Below are 16,426 nucleotides of genomic sequence, written 5' to 3' on the forward strand. Positions count from 1 at the left end.
TCAGACCCCTGAAGGGTTAGACTCTTTAAGGAAGTCCTGAACCCACAAGACGAATCCTGAATCCTCTCAGACCATCAGAGAGACTCACTGCAGGTTTAGCTCAGCGTGTTGGAGGAGTGTTAGAGATCTGATGGTTGTGGGTTTGAATCCTGTTTGTTCTAGTTTTATTGTCTCACTTCAGCTCTTTGTCAGGTCAGAGATGATGAAGATGAAGAAGATAAAGCACGAGTCTCTAACATGAACTCCAGATAATTAAACCAGGTCCCTACAGACCGATCTACTGCCTTTTGATTAAGTAGATAAAATAAATAATATAGAAAAAATTAAAACAAAGCTGAATAATATTTACAGTTCACAGATGTGCTGTGTTTATCCAGGTAAGCATCATAACCAGTTTACCTGTGCAAGTGTGAGGACTCAGCGAGCGTGATGATGATGTCACAGGAGGCATGGTGCACTGAGTAGGTAAATAACCAACAACAAGCACTGATAAACAGGAAGTGACATATTTATTCTTCTTGATTGTCATTAAAAACACTTCACACATGTTTTTTAATTAAAGGGACATTTCGTGTTTTCGATTAGCCTAGCTTAGCACAAATACTGGAAGCAGGGGGAAACTGTTAGCATATCACACACACGGGAAATAGCCATGTAACATTTGAACGGCTGTCACAATAAAAGAATAAAGTGTTCTTGTGTCATATCCTCTCATGTCCACTAGGTGCTGCTGTGATTTCATTTCCTCTCATGTCCACTAGGTGCTGCGGTGATGTCACTTCCTCTCATGTGATTATGAAAGAAGATTTTCAAAATAAATGTCCTGTCAGAATGGTAGAACACACCACTGCAACATGCTATGCTAACGTACAAAAGGTACAACCAGTGAGTCACTACGACGAGCTAGCACTAGCATGCTAAAACTAGGCTAGCTCAGATAACATTGCTGCGTTATGTGATTAGCAGCTCCTTATTGAACGGATACTGGCGCCAGCAAAAAAAACGTTAGCTAGCTATTGTTAGCTAACAATAGCAACAGAATCCCTGTCAGTCAGAGTTCTGGGCGGTAATGTTCGTTAAAGGCGGGAATATGTCGATCAAGAGAACACGGGGAGCTAACAGCGTTAATCCAGAAGCTCTTCCTCTCTGGGTTTCTGTCAAACGTTACAACGACCCAACTCGTCTCCTCGTCCGTTAGAGCAACTGTCTTTAGTTTCAAACGTACAAAACTGGTGACTTCTTCGTGGCGTGCAGCAGCAGGAGGTCTTTCTTTCCCCTTCGGGTTGGCGGCTCTGGAAGTGTGCTAGGTCACGTGAAAGCGATGGTGGGCTAACGTGGAAGCTAACCCTCGCTTCAAGCTAAAGTGAGCTCTCTGATGTTTAAAAAGGTCAAAGGTGAGGAGGAGGCGGGGTCCAGGTGAGGAGCACGGGTGTTAGCGCGGAGAAGGCGGAGTCAGTGAGAACAATCTGACCGCCGTCATCACACCTGTACCTCAGTGATGTCAGCAGTGATGTCAGCAGTGATACCTGTTTGTCTTAAGAGAGTTCTAAAACCACTTCCTGTCACGGTGGGCGGGCCCACTGGAGACAACAGGAAGCGTTCCCACTTCCCTCTAACAGTCTAAATCACCGCCCCGCACCGACCCCTGATGGCGTCCCAGCACTCTTAGCGAGAGGGGACACTGGGCTCAGACGACCTCTTCCTGCTGAGCCGGGGAGGAGTTCCCTGTCCGTGGAGCGTTGCGGGGGGCGGAGCTTGGAGTTTGTGCAGCGTGGGCTGGCGCTGACGGAGGAGAGCGTCTGCTGGGAGCCGTTTTGGAAGGACAAGTTGTTGGAGCTCTGACGAGAGCGAGCGTTATAATTAGCCTGCCAACTGCGACGCTTCTTTTTCCACTGACAGCGAAGGATCCGGATAAACGCCTGTAACCACGGACAAACAACCAATCAGGCGAGAACAGGAAGTATGAGGAGATGTGTATGTGTGTGTCTGTATGTGTGTCTGTATGTGTGTGTCTTTGTGTGAGTGTGTGTGTCTTTGTGTGAGTGTGTGTGTCTGTGTGTGTGTGTGTGTCTGTGTGTGTGTATCTGTGTGTGTCTGTGTGTATCTGTGTGTGTGTGTTTATCTGTGTGTGTCTGTGTGTATCTGTGTGTGTGTGTTTATCTGTGTGTGTCTGTGTCTGTGTGTATCTGTGTGTGTGTGTGTGTATCTGTGTGTGTGTGTATCTGTGTGTGTGTGTGTATCTGTGTGTATCTGTGTGTGTGTATCTGTGTGTGTGTGTGTGTGTCTGTGTGTGTGTGTGTGTGTGTGTGTCTGTGTGTATCTGTGTGTGTGTGTTTATCTGTGTGTGTCTGTGTCTGTGTGTATCTGTGTGTGTCTGTGTGTGTGTATCTGTGTGTGTGTGTGTGTATCTGTGTGTGTGTGTGTATCTGTGTGTGTCTGTGTGTATCTGTGTGTGTCTGTGTGTGTGTGTCTGTGTGTGTGTGTGTGTGTGTATCTGTGTGTGTTTATGTGTGTATGTGTGTTTGTATCTGTGTGTGTATCTATGTGTGTGTGTGTGTGTGTGTATCTGTGTGTGTCTGTGTGTGTGTGTATCTGTGTGTGTATCTGTGTGTGTGTGTGTGTGTATGTGTGTGTGTATCTGTGTGTATCTGTGTGTGTGTATCTGTGTGTGTGTATCTGTGTGTGTGTGTGTGTGTGTGTGTGTGTGTATCTGTGTGTGTGTGTGTGTGTGTGTGTAGTTTCATCCACAGGTTTGAAGTCAGAGTTGACCTCTGACCTTCACCTCTGAAGGACAAACCGTCCTGCTGCTCTGTAGTTTTCTGTTGCCATGGTGATTCTGACTGTTGCTGGTTACCTGTTTGAACTCGCGGCTGTAGCACGGGTAGAGGATCGGGTTCAGGCAGCTGTTGAAGTATCCCAACCAGAAAATCACTTTGAAGAAGGTTTCAGAGGGACAGAGGCTGCTGCTGAACGAGCCTGGACACAAACAAACAAACAAACAAACAGGAAGTGACTCAGTCAGCTGATACCTGCAGGCGGACACTGAAGTCTCTTTGAGGGCGCGCTCTGCACACTTCCTGTTGTTCCCTCTTTCCTCTCTCCTAAACTCAGAATGCTTCCTGATGACGTGCTCGTGTTGTATCACGCCGTTATGTACGCTGGTGTGTAGCGGTAACAACGCTCAGGCGGGGGGACGGTCTTAGTGCGCCATAAGACGTGAAGGTGTAGTTCACTGTTTTCACCACCGGGGGCAGAGTTCACCACCACACCTCGAGTCAGGGATTTGTCTGAACACTGGATCATTAAACATTTAACCCTTTGTGTGTGTTTGTGACTCACACGGGGGGGGAGGGGCTTCAGCGCAGGATGTCCACTCGTTTTATTCTCTCTTATGTGACCTGCAGCCTGATGCATTGTGGGTAATTATTGATTCAGTGTTTACACAGGATCAGGTCCTCGCTGCGAGGAGGTCACCTGTCACCTGATGGCTCGCGCTGGTGCTAACGTCGCTAGCTGGACTTTTTACACGCTCACACTATGTGGACGAGCGGAGACGCCTGATTGGACGAAGGAGGTCACTGCTGCTTCATACAATACGCCGACCTCACCAGGAGGAAACGGGTCAAATATGTGAAGAAAAGGACGTCGAGTTTCTGCAACGATCTCAGTTTGAGATTTATTAACGTTTTATTTCTCCTGCTGTTAGCGTGATCGTCGGCGCCTTCGAACGCCGGCGCCTTCGTGCAGCCAGCTGACATTCTGTGCGTGGTCACGTAAACCCGTCCTCACTGACGGTCGTGTGTCATGATGACGTACTGAGAGGCAGAGCCATGAAGAACGGCAGCCAGCAGAGGATGAACACGCCGACCACCACGCCCAACGTCTTCGCCGCTTTCTTCTCCCGGGCGAACTTCTGCAGCTTGAGGCTGAGCGAGCTCTTGGCGTTGGAGGCTCCCGCCGCGCCGGGATCCTGCGCCTGCTGGTTCCTGCAGTGGATCCTCATGGTGAGCTCGAAGTTCTCCTGGCGCTCCTTCATCACGCCGGCCTCCAGGTTCTTCGTGGTGCGTTTGGCCACGACGTAGACGCGGCAGTACATGGCGAGGATGACGAAGAGCGGGATGTAGAAGGAGCCGAGCGAGGAGAAGACGGCGTAGGATGGCTCCTTGTTGATAGCGCACACCGTGTCGTCCTGCAGGAGAGAAGCGGAGAGTCGAAGGTCAGGCTACGACCTTCGAGGAGCGAGTGACATCATCTGACTTTCAGCTGACTGCGTCTGCGGTTGTCATGGTAACAGACACATGACCCCTGTTTCATCATTGGTTAGGATGCCTTCTGGCGTCAACGCCCGTCGTAACCACGACGACCGCAGACGCATTCAGCTGAGTGTCAGCGTCACGCCGCCATGAGGAGAAGGCTGCACAGGAAGTACCTTCACGTAGGTCAGGCTCTCCTGGGGGCTTTTCAAAATAAAAGCACCCAGGTGAGCAGCGACGCATATTTTGTCACCTCAGGATTGACCTCTGACCCTTTGAAGATCAGGTTCAGTGGTGCATGATGGGTAACGGGTACCTGTGACGGCGGCTGCTTCCAGCCCAGCAGCGGGCCGATGGAGATGACGGTGGAGAGGATCCAGACGCCCAGCATGGCGAGCAGCGCCCTCTTCTCAGTCACGATGGTGGGGTACTGCAGCGGGTTGCGCACGCCGATGTAGCGGTCGATGGAGATGACACACAGAGACATGATGGACGCCGTGCAGCACAGCACGTCCACCGTCGTCCAGATGTCACAGAAGATACGGCCGAACACCCAATAATCCAGAATCTGTGGAAACAGGAAGTCACAGTTCAGGCTCGCCACCCGGAGAGTCCATCAGACGCACACCGGGCTTTGTTTTCAAACACCCGGCGAATATCTGACGTTTAAACGAGCAGGGCAGCAGGTGGCGAGGAATAACCAACGCTGTCACACAGGACAGATGACCTGAGCGACTTTGGACCCGGGCGACGCGGCGCCCAGTCTCCACGGTTAAATATTGAACAGAGTCAATCCAGAGGACGCTCTGAAATGTTTCACTCAGACCTGCTGTGTTGGATTCAAACGCTTCACTTATCGACTTTAACGTTCTGAAACATCGACAGATCAAGAATCAGATCACGATGTCACCGAACATGTGAAGAACATGTGAAGAACATGTGAAGAACATGTGAAGAACATGTGAAGAACATGTGAAGAACATGTGACTCTCCCTGAAACGAGATTCACCAGAAATAAAGTCACAAACTATCCTTTTTAAAAACACATAAATTAAATGTCATGTTTAGAGTTATCTAAGTATTGAACACCTTCTGGAGCTTTCTTCTTGTTTTTTAGGATGTTTGTCTTTAAATCTTTACTGTCCGTCTGTTTGTGCTGCTGATGAAGAGCTGATGACCTGTTGTTCATTGATTTTATAAAAATGACACTAAAACTGAAAATCACTTTACAACATCTCCTTCTGTCTATTTGTTAAAACATGCATCTCCTTTAACAATCTGTTTTATTCTTTGCTAAGAAATGCAGATTACTGCTGGTCAACATGTGGAGAACAGATATCAGCTCTTCCTCTGAGTCACATCAGAAACATTTTGGACACTTCTGCCCACTTTTCTACAAAAACTCTGAATAACTCAACATCCACTGAATGTGTACGATGTTCTTTTCTTCTTGTATTTTGTCTGATTAAAATGTGTTTTTTTTGTCTGTTGTATTTTTTAAAACATACAACAAAATTCAATAAAAATAAAAAGGATGACAATAAAGATCTCTATATTTTTTTTAATTAATTCAAACAGCTAATAAATTGATTAAAATGATTTTAGACCTATTCTCATTTCTCATGTGTTTCCAATCAGTTTATTTAATATTACTCAGTTTGTGAAACTCGAGATTATTTTAAAAAATAATTATATTTTTTCTCTCCTCTCTAAACTTTATCCATCTTTGATTTCGAAGCTGTCGACATTTAAATCTCCACCAAACAAATAATAACAATCGGTTAACCGATCGATAGTCGATCAGTAACCGTGTCTGACCTCCAGCGTGGCGGACACCGGCAGCACGGTGGTCCCGAGCAGCAGGTCCGCGATGGCCAGGTTGATGATGAAGTAGTTGGTGGCGGTCCGCAGGTGCCGGTTGCAGACCACCGACAGGATGACCAGAATGTTCCCCACGATGGCACACATGATGAAGAAGGCCAGCACCATGCCCACCGGCACCGCCCGGCGCAGGTCCAGCGGGGCGGGGACGTGCTGGGAGCGGTTGATGGACGAGTTTGAGTCCGGCAGTGGAGCCTGTGTCCCCGGAGAGAGGACCGCGGAGGAGCCGTTAGTCCACAGGTCCATGTTGAGGGGGGTCGGGAGAAACCGGGTCAGACTGTCTCAGGGAGGTGGTTTAATAAAGTTTAATATTTTATGACGTGTTTTCTTTCTTCCTCAGCAGGTTTGTCTGCTCCTGTTTGTGTAAAATGTTTGTTTAATTTTTCCATAAAAAGTTGTTATTTTCCCGCCCATGCCTCAGGTGTACCTCCACGTGCCGAGAAGAAGAGCGCTCGTGAGTGGAGGCGCGCGGAGCAGCAGGTGGAGGAGGCGCGCGGGTGAGCTCCGTGTCTCCCGGGCGCTCAGACAGACTCCTGCCGGCTGATGGAGCTCCTCCTCGGGTTACAGAGAGGACTCAGGAGCGGAGCGCGGAGCAGCGCGTGTCCTTTTATGGTCCAAATGTTTAATGTGGGAAACTTTCAGCAGAGAAAAAAGAGACACAAAGTGCTGCATCTTTCTCTCATGGTGATCGACACACACACACACACACACACACACATACACACACACACACACACACACACACACACACACACACACACACACACACACACACCCTCTCTCTCTCTCTCTCTCTCTCTCTCAGTCGCTCATAAATGTGATTTATGACTGACAGTTTTTGCAGCACTATGGTGGCCCTCAGTTGCAAAAAGAACAAAAACGCGTTTGTTCCTGCAGGGGGCTTCTGAGTCCTATCGGTGGTCGCCATGCTCGAAATACTGTCATCCTTTTATTTGTCTTTCAGTCAAAAGAATGAGTCTGCTGCATTGTTGTCAGAGAAGCTTCAACACAGCATGTTTCCTTCATGATCACAGAGGAAGAGAGCAGCTCTCTGATTGGTCCTTTCATTATCTGGAGTTCATGTTAGAGACTCGTGCATTATCTACACTATCTATCATCACTGACCTGACAAAAAGCTGAAGTGAGACAATTAAAACCAGAACAAACAGGATTCAAACCAACAACCTTCAGATCTCTAACCCTCCTCCAACACGCTGAGCTAAACCTGCAGTGAGTCTCTCTGATGGTCTGAGAGGATTCAGGATTTGTCTTGTGGGTTCAGGACTTCCTTAAAGAGTCTAATCCTTCAGGGGTCTGAGTCCTAAAAGTCTCCTGAAATATTTCAGAGGCCGACAGTCGTTGATTCAGTCACAGCTGATCAGTGTAAAACCATCAGCAGCCAATCAGCTGTGAGCGTCTTTAAACGACTCATCGATCAGCTCGTCACTAAAACACACCAGCATCAAAGTGGACTATGACAGAGGGGGATTTGAACCCACAACCTTTAGACTGAAAGCCTGATCCTCTCCCAGCTGAGCTAACAAGGAGTAGAGAGGTAACCATGACAACAGGTGTGTGTGTGTGTGTGTGTGTGTGTGTGTGCTGATTGAAGGTGTCAGTGTGAACATGATTTGGTTAAATAAAGTCGGCCATCTTTGTTTCTCTTCATTGATGTTAATAAAGTTTGTTCAGCTTGGCTCTCATCTTCTTCCTCGCTCCGGTTCTCCTCAGATTTCAGCGCTGAAGACGGCCGAGCGGTGATGGACTCCGCCTGGCAACGTGGACACCCGGGTTCGATCCCCGCTTCAGACCAGGTGAGTCACACAAGCGTGTGAGTGTGAAGGATGAGTGTGATTTCATTTCCGACTTCGTTGCGATTTCCGAATTTCCGTCGTTGCGATTTCTCGTCAATTTCAACTTGCGTCACTTTGGAGCGTCCATTTCAACGAGGGAATTTCCATCGCCAACCATCAAGGAGGTAAAAACACACCTGAGCCCAGGGGGGTCCAGCATGCTAGCTTGGTAAGCTAGCTAGCTGGACGGGCATATTTACTATTTGTTTTGGTGACTTCAGATTGTGGTCAGTGTTTCAGTGTGACGAGCAGCAGAGAGAGAGGAGCTCACCTTCACCTGCCTTCATCACATCCAGTCAGCTGTTCACCTGCCTTCATCACAACCAGTCAGCTGTTCACCTGCCTTCATCACATCCAGTCAGCTGTTCACCTGCCTTCATCACATCCAGTCAGCTGTTCACCTGCCTTCATCACATCCAGTCAGCTGTTCACCTGCCTTCATCACAACCAGTCAGCTGTTCACCTGCCTTCATCACATCCAGTCAGCTGTTCACCTGCCTTCATCACATCCAGTCAGCTGTTCACCTGCCTTCATCACATCCAGTCAGCTGCTCACCTGCCTTCATCACATCCAGTCAGCTGTTCACCTGCCTTCATCACATCCAGTCAGCTGTTCACCTGCCTTCATCACATCCAGTCAGCTGTTCACCTGCCTTCATCACATCCAGTCAGCTGTTCACCTGCCTTCATCACATCCAGTCAGCTGTTCACCTGCCTTCATCACAACCAGTCAGCTGTTCACCTGCCTTCATCACATCCAGTCAGCTGTTCACCTGCCTTCATCACATCCAGTCAGCTGTTCACCTGACACACTATGAACGTTTAAACAGTTGCACAACCTGCATGATGACGCTAAAGATCCAACATGAACTCTTTAGAGGTCAGCATGTGGTGGACACTGTAGCTTCAGTGTTTAGCTAGCTCTGTATGTGGTGGACGCTGTAGCTTCAGTGTTTAGCCAGCTCTGCATGTAGAGACACTGTAGCTTCAGTGTTTAGCCAGCTCTGCATGTGGTGGACACTGTAGCTTCAGTGTTTAGCCAGCTCTGCATGTGGTGGACACTGTAGCTTCAGTGTTTAGCCAGCTCTGCATGTGGTGGACACTGTAGCTTCAGTGTTTAGCCAGCTCTGCATGTGGTGGACACTGTAGCTTCAGTTTTTAGCCAGCTCTGCATGTGGTGGACACTGTAGCTTCAGTGTTTAGCCAGCTCTGCATGTGGTGGACACTGTAGCTTCAGTTTTTAGCCAGCTCTGCATGTGGTGGACACTGTAGCTTCAGTGTTTAGCCAGCTCTGCATGTAGAGACACTGTAGCTTCAGTGTTTAGCCAGCTCTGCATGTAGAGACACTGTAGCTTCAGTGTTTAGCCAGCTCTGCATGGGTCTGTAAAGCTTTCTGCGTTCTAACCTCTCTCCATGTTTCATCTCCAACATTGATCCTAGTTTGAGCAGCTTTCTGCTGCTGGAGCTTATTAGAAACATGCAGAGGCTTTTTAGCTCGGGTACAATCACTTCTATCTGAAGCAGTTCCACTGCCCGCTTCCATCGCTGCAACACCTGTTCACCTGATAACTGCTCTCATATCTGGTTCTTATGAGCCAACACGCTGCGGCCTGTAAGAGAATCAGTTAGTTATTATTACGACATTTAATTCACAAAGTAGGACCTATCACACACACACACACACCAACCAGACACACACACACACACACACACACATTTCTCCTGCTCCAAGACCTGTGGATTCATCCGCTGCTGAAAATAGTTCCCAACAAACGCCCGCTCCCTAAGCCTCAGCAACATTCAGGGTGACAGAAATGGACGCACAAACATGGAGACAAAAGCCCTGCTACTGTAAGACCGCCGTTTCAAGCCGTGTTATTTACGCCTGTGTGTGTGTGTGTGTGTGTGTGTGTGTGTGTGTGTGTGTCCCAAGGTCGGACAGTCTCAGGTGATATAAGCGTCCTGTTGGGAGGCTGTGAGCTCTATTTTCAGGCCTGTCAGTAATGTGAGCAACAATAACTGTTTATGTGTTGGCATGTGCACAGGGCGACAGCCAATCAGAGCGCAGATCATCAGTAACACTGACGATGTGTAAACACGATATTAATAAAAGGGGGGGGCTCTTGGCGGGGGAGGGGGGGGGGGGGGGTATCCTCCACGCCATGTTGGCGTTTGATAGAGCAGAGCCGTCAGTGTCTCGCTCGTCTCAGATTTCTACATCGCTGCAGTTTGTGTTAAGTAAACGGTGCAGGTACCCCAGAACCTGAATAAGATCAGAACCAGGATCAGACTCATGTAGACACAGGGAGTGAAAACCTGCGGCTCCGTCCATCTTTCTATAAAAAGTGTGAATCATGGTGTGTCACCATGTATCGAGGCTCAGTCCTCGTGCGGGCGCCGCGGGTTCGTGTCCGGCCTGTGACAAAAAGTTTCTTAAAATATTATTTAAAATAGAGCGATTCTAACACGACAATTAAAACCGTTTGGACGCCTGATCTGAAGACTCGAGCTGGAGGATCTCAAACATCAGCTGAAGTTTGAGAGTGAACACACATGGATTCATGTCTGCGCTCTCTCAAACTTCTGAATCTTCTTTAATCCAAACACAAATACAGCTGATTATCTCGATGTGAGAGCAAATCCTCGTCCAGGCAGAAGCTGCTCCTTCCCACGACCCCTGAAGGCCTCACGGCACCAAAACCCGAGAGCTGAGAGAGGGACCGACAGGAGACGTGGATCTGTGGACCTGCGCCTCTGACAGCCAATCAGAGGAGAGTTTAGATAACTAAGCTCTGCTTTAAAGCAACAATCTGTAATCCATCTCCTCCTTCAAACAGTCGATCTAATAGAACCAGAACTTCCAACATGGCGTCTCTCTCACGTCCTCGGCGGGAGAGGTCGACTGGTGTCGTTAGCGGTGACGTCGTTGTCTCGTGTTTAGCAGCTTCAGCGGCCGCAGGAAGTCGTCAAACCCGAGTTTATGTGTCAGGTTTGATACGAAGAAGTCCCTGAATCCATCTGACACCAAACAGTCGTCTGGTCCGACGTCAAGTCAGCTCTAAAGGGAAGAGAGTATAGAAATAGAATCAATAGAATCAACAGCAAGTATCAGTGCTATAGGTCGGTATTTATTTAATTAGACTGTAAATAAAAACTTTAAACATCTGCAGGACCTCACAATGACAGTAAGACACACCCTCCATCAGCCCCCCCCCCCCCCCCCCCCCCCACACACACACACACAGAAACACACACACACACACAGAAACACACACACACACACATACAGAAACACACACACACACACACACATACAGAAACACACACACACACATACAGAAACACACACACACACAGAAACACACACACATACACACACATACAGAAACACAGAAACACACACACACACAGATGGACTCGTCTGTTCGGCGTGTTTGTCGGACATGTTGGTTTTAAAGAATATTTTCCTCCTCGGAGCGCTGTGACGACTCCGTCTGTTATTAAATCTGTTCACTGAGGCTTTCTATACGGTGTGTGTGTGTGTGTGTGTGTGTATGTGTGTGTGTGTTACATAATCATTGTATAACGGCATTATGTCATTAGACTGTTGGAGTCCATCATAACTCCGCTATCTCTCCTTTAACTCGTCCGAGCAGAGCCGCGCTGTCCGGACTCTTCATCATCGTCTTCACTCCTCTGACCACATGATGTCATCACGTGGTCATCGCTGAGCGAGCGTCCCGTCCTGACCACCACGTCGTCTTCAGATCGTCTGTCCGGGATCATTACAGTAATGTTCAGTTCCTTTTCTTCACATCGACAAACACTGGAGTCATGTGACGTCAGGTGAGGTCATGTGACGTCAGGTGAGGTCATGTGACGTCATGTGAGGTCATGTGACGTCATGTGAGGTCATGTGATGTCATGTGAGGTCATGTGAGGTCATGTGACATCGTGTTCGTCTCGCACAGATCACCTCGACTCTCACTCTCCGTTTGAGTTTCAACTCCACGTTCCTGCCGACTGACGCTCCCAATGAACACACACACAAAGAAATACACACACACACACACACACACACACACACACACACACACACACACACAGTCTTTATGCTAAGCTAAGCTAGGCTAGCTGATTCCGTTCTTCAGGTTAGCTTTAACAGTCTTTGTCTGATTTGCTCACTTCATGGTGAAAACGTCGTTCATGTGGAGGTGTGTGCGTTCTCAGTGCCACACCCAATGTTTCCCACAATGCATTGTGAAAAGTAATATATATCATCATGCAGCAATATATCCCATCATGCATTGTGGTTGAAAGGTGAAAAGGGCGTTTGTCTCTCAGGCGGGAGTTACGCTTTCATTCAACGTTTGTTAATTTAGGAAAAATGCTCAAACTCTGATTGGCCACTCGAGGCACCGCCCCAACATTCCAAAGCTCTGATTGGCTACAATGTCTAATCAGAGGCGGGGCTTAAGTGCATCTATTACGGGCGAATGGTTTTAACTTTCAGCCATAAACAAAGACGTTGCATCTCGTGTTAGTCGTGCACGCTGTCTGAACATGTTGATGTTTCAGTTTTAGATTTTGGAGCGATTTTACTCAACATTTAAAACCGTGACTTTGCACATCTTTATTTTTGAGTCCATCGACTGGAGGGCCAAATGTGACTTACATCACAGATCATCGGTGAGGATTTGAAGGATAAATAAATGAAATATATTTGCCTGTGTGCCGCCCTGGTTATAAAGTGTGAACCTGCACGCTTTAATATTTAAATTTAAAATCATTGTTTCTGCGTATCTTCATTTCAAGTCGTGACGGTTCGTGTTTAAAAGGAGCTCAGCTCTCCTGTTTGAACCTCGGAGTTTGTATCTGACTGCAGGTTTTTAAGCTCACTCAGGTGAACTTACTGATCAAGACTCTGTGACCTTTGACCTCCTGCTCAGACTGCTCTCCATAAAAGGAGCAGCAGGATTCAGTTTGTTTGAGTCAGAATGATTGAAAGTTTCGTGTTATTGAGTAAAAGCGGCGCAGTGAGAACATTCGGAGTGAACATTAAACCGTCAGCAGCACGCGCACACACACACACACACACACACACACACACATTCTGACCCTGAATTATTAACAGTCGGGTTAAAATGGGAGCTTGTTCCTTTAAATTACAGCTGCACATTCCTGACATATCGAGTCTGAGAGTTCAGAAGCGGCGCAGAGATATGAAGCTCTCAGACCGACTTTAAGAAACCTTCACATGTCAGACGTCTGCGTCACATCATCATTTCAGACTCATATGATCGATATGGTTCTGAATGTCTGCGAGTGATGACAGTCTCTAACGTCTCCAGAACTCGCTCCTCGTGTTTTCCCTCGCTCTGCTCCGTCTGTGAATGTCGTTCCAGATGGACCTGAGCGATGGCGGCAGACGATCGTACAGGTGGCGAAGAATCACCGCTGAAGAACGGACGGATGAGGAGGAGGAAGAGGAAGAGAAGTTTAAAGAGCCTCTGCGGCTTCATAAAAGAGAAGAAGTCAAACATCTTAAACAAGACATCATGTCAAAGAGGATAATGACTGTTGGGGGGGGAGGAGGGAGGAGGGGGGCGAAGAGACGGAGAAGAAAGAGATGGAGGAGGTCTGTCTGTCTGTCTCTATGATCTGGTCTCATCCTCTCTCTGTGCGGCTCCACGTGAGCTCGTAAAGATGTAAGACTCAGCTGCAGTGTTTGTTTTACAGCTCAGTAAAAAGCTTCAGTCCTGTCACACACACACACACACACACACACACACACACACACACACACACACACACACAGGATGGTACACATCAGATCATTTTGCTTTAGGCTCGTAGGAAACATGGAAAACAAATGTTTAACAAGTTCCAAAAAAACGAAACACCTGAAACATCCAGGCCTGTAGGGGGCGCTCTGTGGATCTGGTTTACTGAGGTGAGGAAGGATCTGGATCTCAGAGTGTCGCTTCTGCATCTACAGCGTGTTTGATGACGCGTCTTTGTTTGAGACTTTCTGAATCTAAGTCGTCTCGGCGTTTACCCTTTCAGGTCTCTTTTTCAGCTGATAGCCAACATGAGCATCCAGGTTATTACAACGTTAGCATACGGATGCTTATTCCTAACTGAGCTGGCATTATCTTTGTTGTTGTTTGCTGTCACTGCGGTTTGCTGCTGAAGGCGTTCGATGAGGTCTGAATGCAGCACACAGACTCATAACCACCGTGCACCTCCGTCCTGTCGTCATGGAAACCTCTTCACCGTCTCGCCTACGTCTCGTCTTCGGTTTGTTAATCCTCCTCAGTATCCGACCCTCTCCAGTTCACATTAGCATGCGGCTAGCACCAGTCGAATACTCTCCAGCCCGCTGTCGCTAATCATTCGATGCTAATGAGGACAGAGTGAGTGGCGGTGGAGTGTTAGCAAGCGTCATGCTAACACGCCTTGACGCTGTTCAACAAGGAGCTAATTAGCTTGAGGCTAAAGAGAGGCTGCGGAGCGGGAAAGTGCTCAGACTGATTCATGACACAGACAGAGTGGATCATTAGCATCTATTAGCATAGCTTTCATCTCCTCGGAACAAGTTTTGACAAAACACGCAGGAAGACTTTTATTTTGAAAAATTTAAACCACAAAACTTCATAAGTTTTATGTAAACAAAAGTTTTCTTTGATAGTCGTTCAGATGATGAAACTGAGATGCTCTTTGATAACGAGGCGTGCGCGGGCTCCCTCTTTACAAGCTTCTATAAAACATTTCAAAATAAAAGCTTAATTTTTCATTTAACTAAGGATCAAAGGATCATAAGATGAACAAGATGGCGTCTGTACCCGGGGTGCGTGACATGACCATCCTTAATAACACTTAGCACAAGTTCTGCTGATTGCAGATCCAAATGATTCTTCATGACTTTGTTATCCAAACACATTTAACCCTTTAAAGCCTGAAATATTAAAACAGACAGAAAATTCACAATTTTTGGATCTGAGAGGTTTATTAAAGCTTTTAAAGAAATCCGTTTTGTTTTTTGGCTACATAGTTTAGGTTTTTTTATATCACATTAAATACATCGGGCGTTTTGGCAAAAATTTCAGAGGAATTTATATTCAGGAAATACCCAAAATGTATTTTAAAATGCATTTCAATCAATAATTAAAGTGTGTTGATTTAATTTAATTTCATTACAAAAATGTGACACGACTGCTCAGGGACAAAGAAGCTTATATATCTACATTTGTGTATCAAATATGATATAAACGGCTTTATAGAGTTAAAGACGTTAATTTAGTTAAATTTCAAGAACAACGTTTGACATTTATTGAAGGTTTCTCAGTTTTTACAGTTTCTAAATATTTATGAACAGATTTACTTTTAATTATTAAAATCGTAAGTTTAAGAGTTCAAACGTGTCAGTGCTCACACAGTGTTATCACAGTGATGCATGGTGGGAGCTCACACACACACACATGAAGTATTTATATCTGCAGTGGGAGGAATGTGATTAAAGAGGAATGTTTGACAAAATCATTTCATGGGCAAGATGCCAAAACACACAGTGACCTTTGACCCCCGGTGTTTACACTGTCAGCACATAGAGGATATTACAACGAGGACACGAGGAGATGACGAGAGGGGAGAAGGGTGCAAGGAGAGAAAAGAGGAGACAAGGGTGTAGGAGAGGAGATGAGGACACGAGATGAGGAGACAGCAAGAGGAGAGAGGAGATAAGGAAAGGAGGCGTGAAAATAAAAAGTAATCCGGTATAAATCTGACATCTGGTGGAGTAAAACCGTCATTACAGGAAACATGAAGCGAGCGATCACCAGACTGATGTGACCTTGAGCAAACCGGTCAGCTGACCTTTAAAGCTCTTCAGTCTAAAGTGTTTTAACTTCTTTATCTTTGCTTTTCTCAAATCTGGCGGGAAATAAATCCAACGAGAACAGAATATTTGTGTCTTTCCAGCACACATGAAGTTATTCCTGCAAAGATTGTTGTTCTAATATCAACACAGACATGAAACAAAATTATTGTAAATATGAGGTTTTATCAAGACATGAACCGACGGAGTTATTAGCACGTGCTAACGCCGAGCTAAGCGTGGAGGTTTACTGAGAGGGCCGAGACCCCACTGAAGAAAGGCGGAGAGGAGGCGTGCTGAGCAGCATGAAGGACTGTCGATGTGTTTTATTCACGAGATGAAAATGCAAAAACATGTGCTGTTAAAAAAACAAAAAAACTCTGACTGATTTGGTTTCTTGACTTCGGGTGAAGAACGACGTCCGACACTTTGGAGAGTCTCGGTCGTGTTTCTCTGGAGACAAACTGTGGAAACATCCGAGCGTCTATAAATACACGAGGAGGAAGTCGTGTCGTGATTCATCCGTCTGGCTCGTCTTCTGTCTGTGTGCGTCTCTCAGTGTG

At 46.9% G+C, this 16,426-nt stretch overlaps 2 protein-coding genes across 2 annotated transcripts in view; one reads left to right on the plus strand and one right to left on the minus strand.

Annotated features, from left to right (window-relative positions):
- Nucleotides 1–492: 492 nt before the first annotated feature.
- Nucleotides 493–6,923, minus strand: LOC306831237 (alpha-1A adrenergic receptor-like). The gene is made up of 5 exons (XM_079355198.1): nucleotides 6,072–6,923; nucleotides 4,570–4,821; nucleotides 3,817–4,189; nucleotides 2,855–2,976; nucleotides 493–1,919 (listed from the first exon to the last, which is right to left on the minus strand). The coding sequence occupies exons 1-5, from the start codon at nucleotides 6,378–6,380 to the stop codon at nucleotides 1,626–1,628; spliced, it is 1,350 nt and encodes a 449-aa protein (XP_079211324.1). The 5' UTR covers nucleotides 6,381–6,923; the 3' UTR covers nucleotides 493–1,625.
- A 9,418-nt stretch (nucleotides 6,924–16,341) lies between these two features.
- Nucleotides 16,342–16,426, plus strand: part of LOC306831299 (hepatitis A virus cellular receptor 2 homolog) — a 4,176-nt gene continuing 4,091 nt past the window's right edge. The window contains exon 1 of the mRNA XM_079355303.1: nucleotides 16,342–16,426. This exon is cut by the window's right edge and continues 61 nt beyond it. The gene's annotated coding sequence lies outside the window, so the exon portion shown is untranslated.

This window comes from Symphodus melops, assembly GCF_947650265.1.
Source record: "Symphodus melops genome assembly, chromosome: 11".
Lineage (NCBI taxonomy): Eukaryota > Metazoa > Chordata > Actinopteri > Labriformes > Labridae > Symphodus > Symphodus melops.

Coding starts and splice junctions, on each gene's coding strand:
- LOC306831237 (XM_079355198.1), bottom strand. CDS start 6,380: ATGGACCTGTGGACTAACGGCTCCTCCGCGGTCCTCTCTCCGGGGACA. Junction 4,822..6,071: donor CGGTGTCCGCCACGCTGGAG/GTCAGACACGGT, acceptor CTGTTTCCACAG/ATTCTGGATTATTGGGTGTT. Junction 2,977..3,816: donor CTTCATGGCTCTGCCTCTCA/GTACGTCATCAT, acceptor GTTTGTGTCCAG/GCTCGTTCAGCAGCAGCCTC.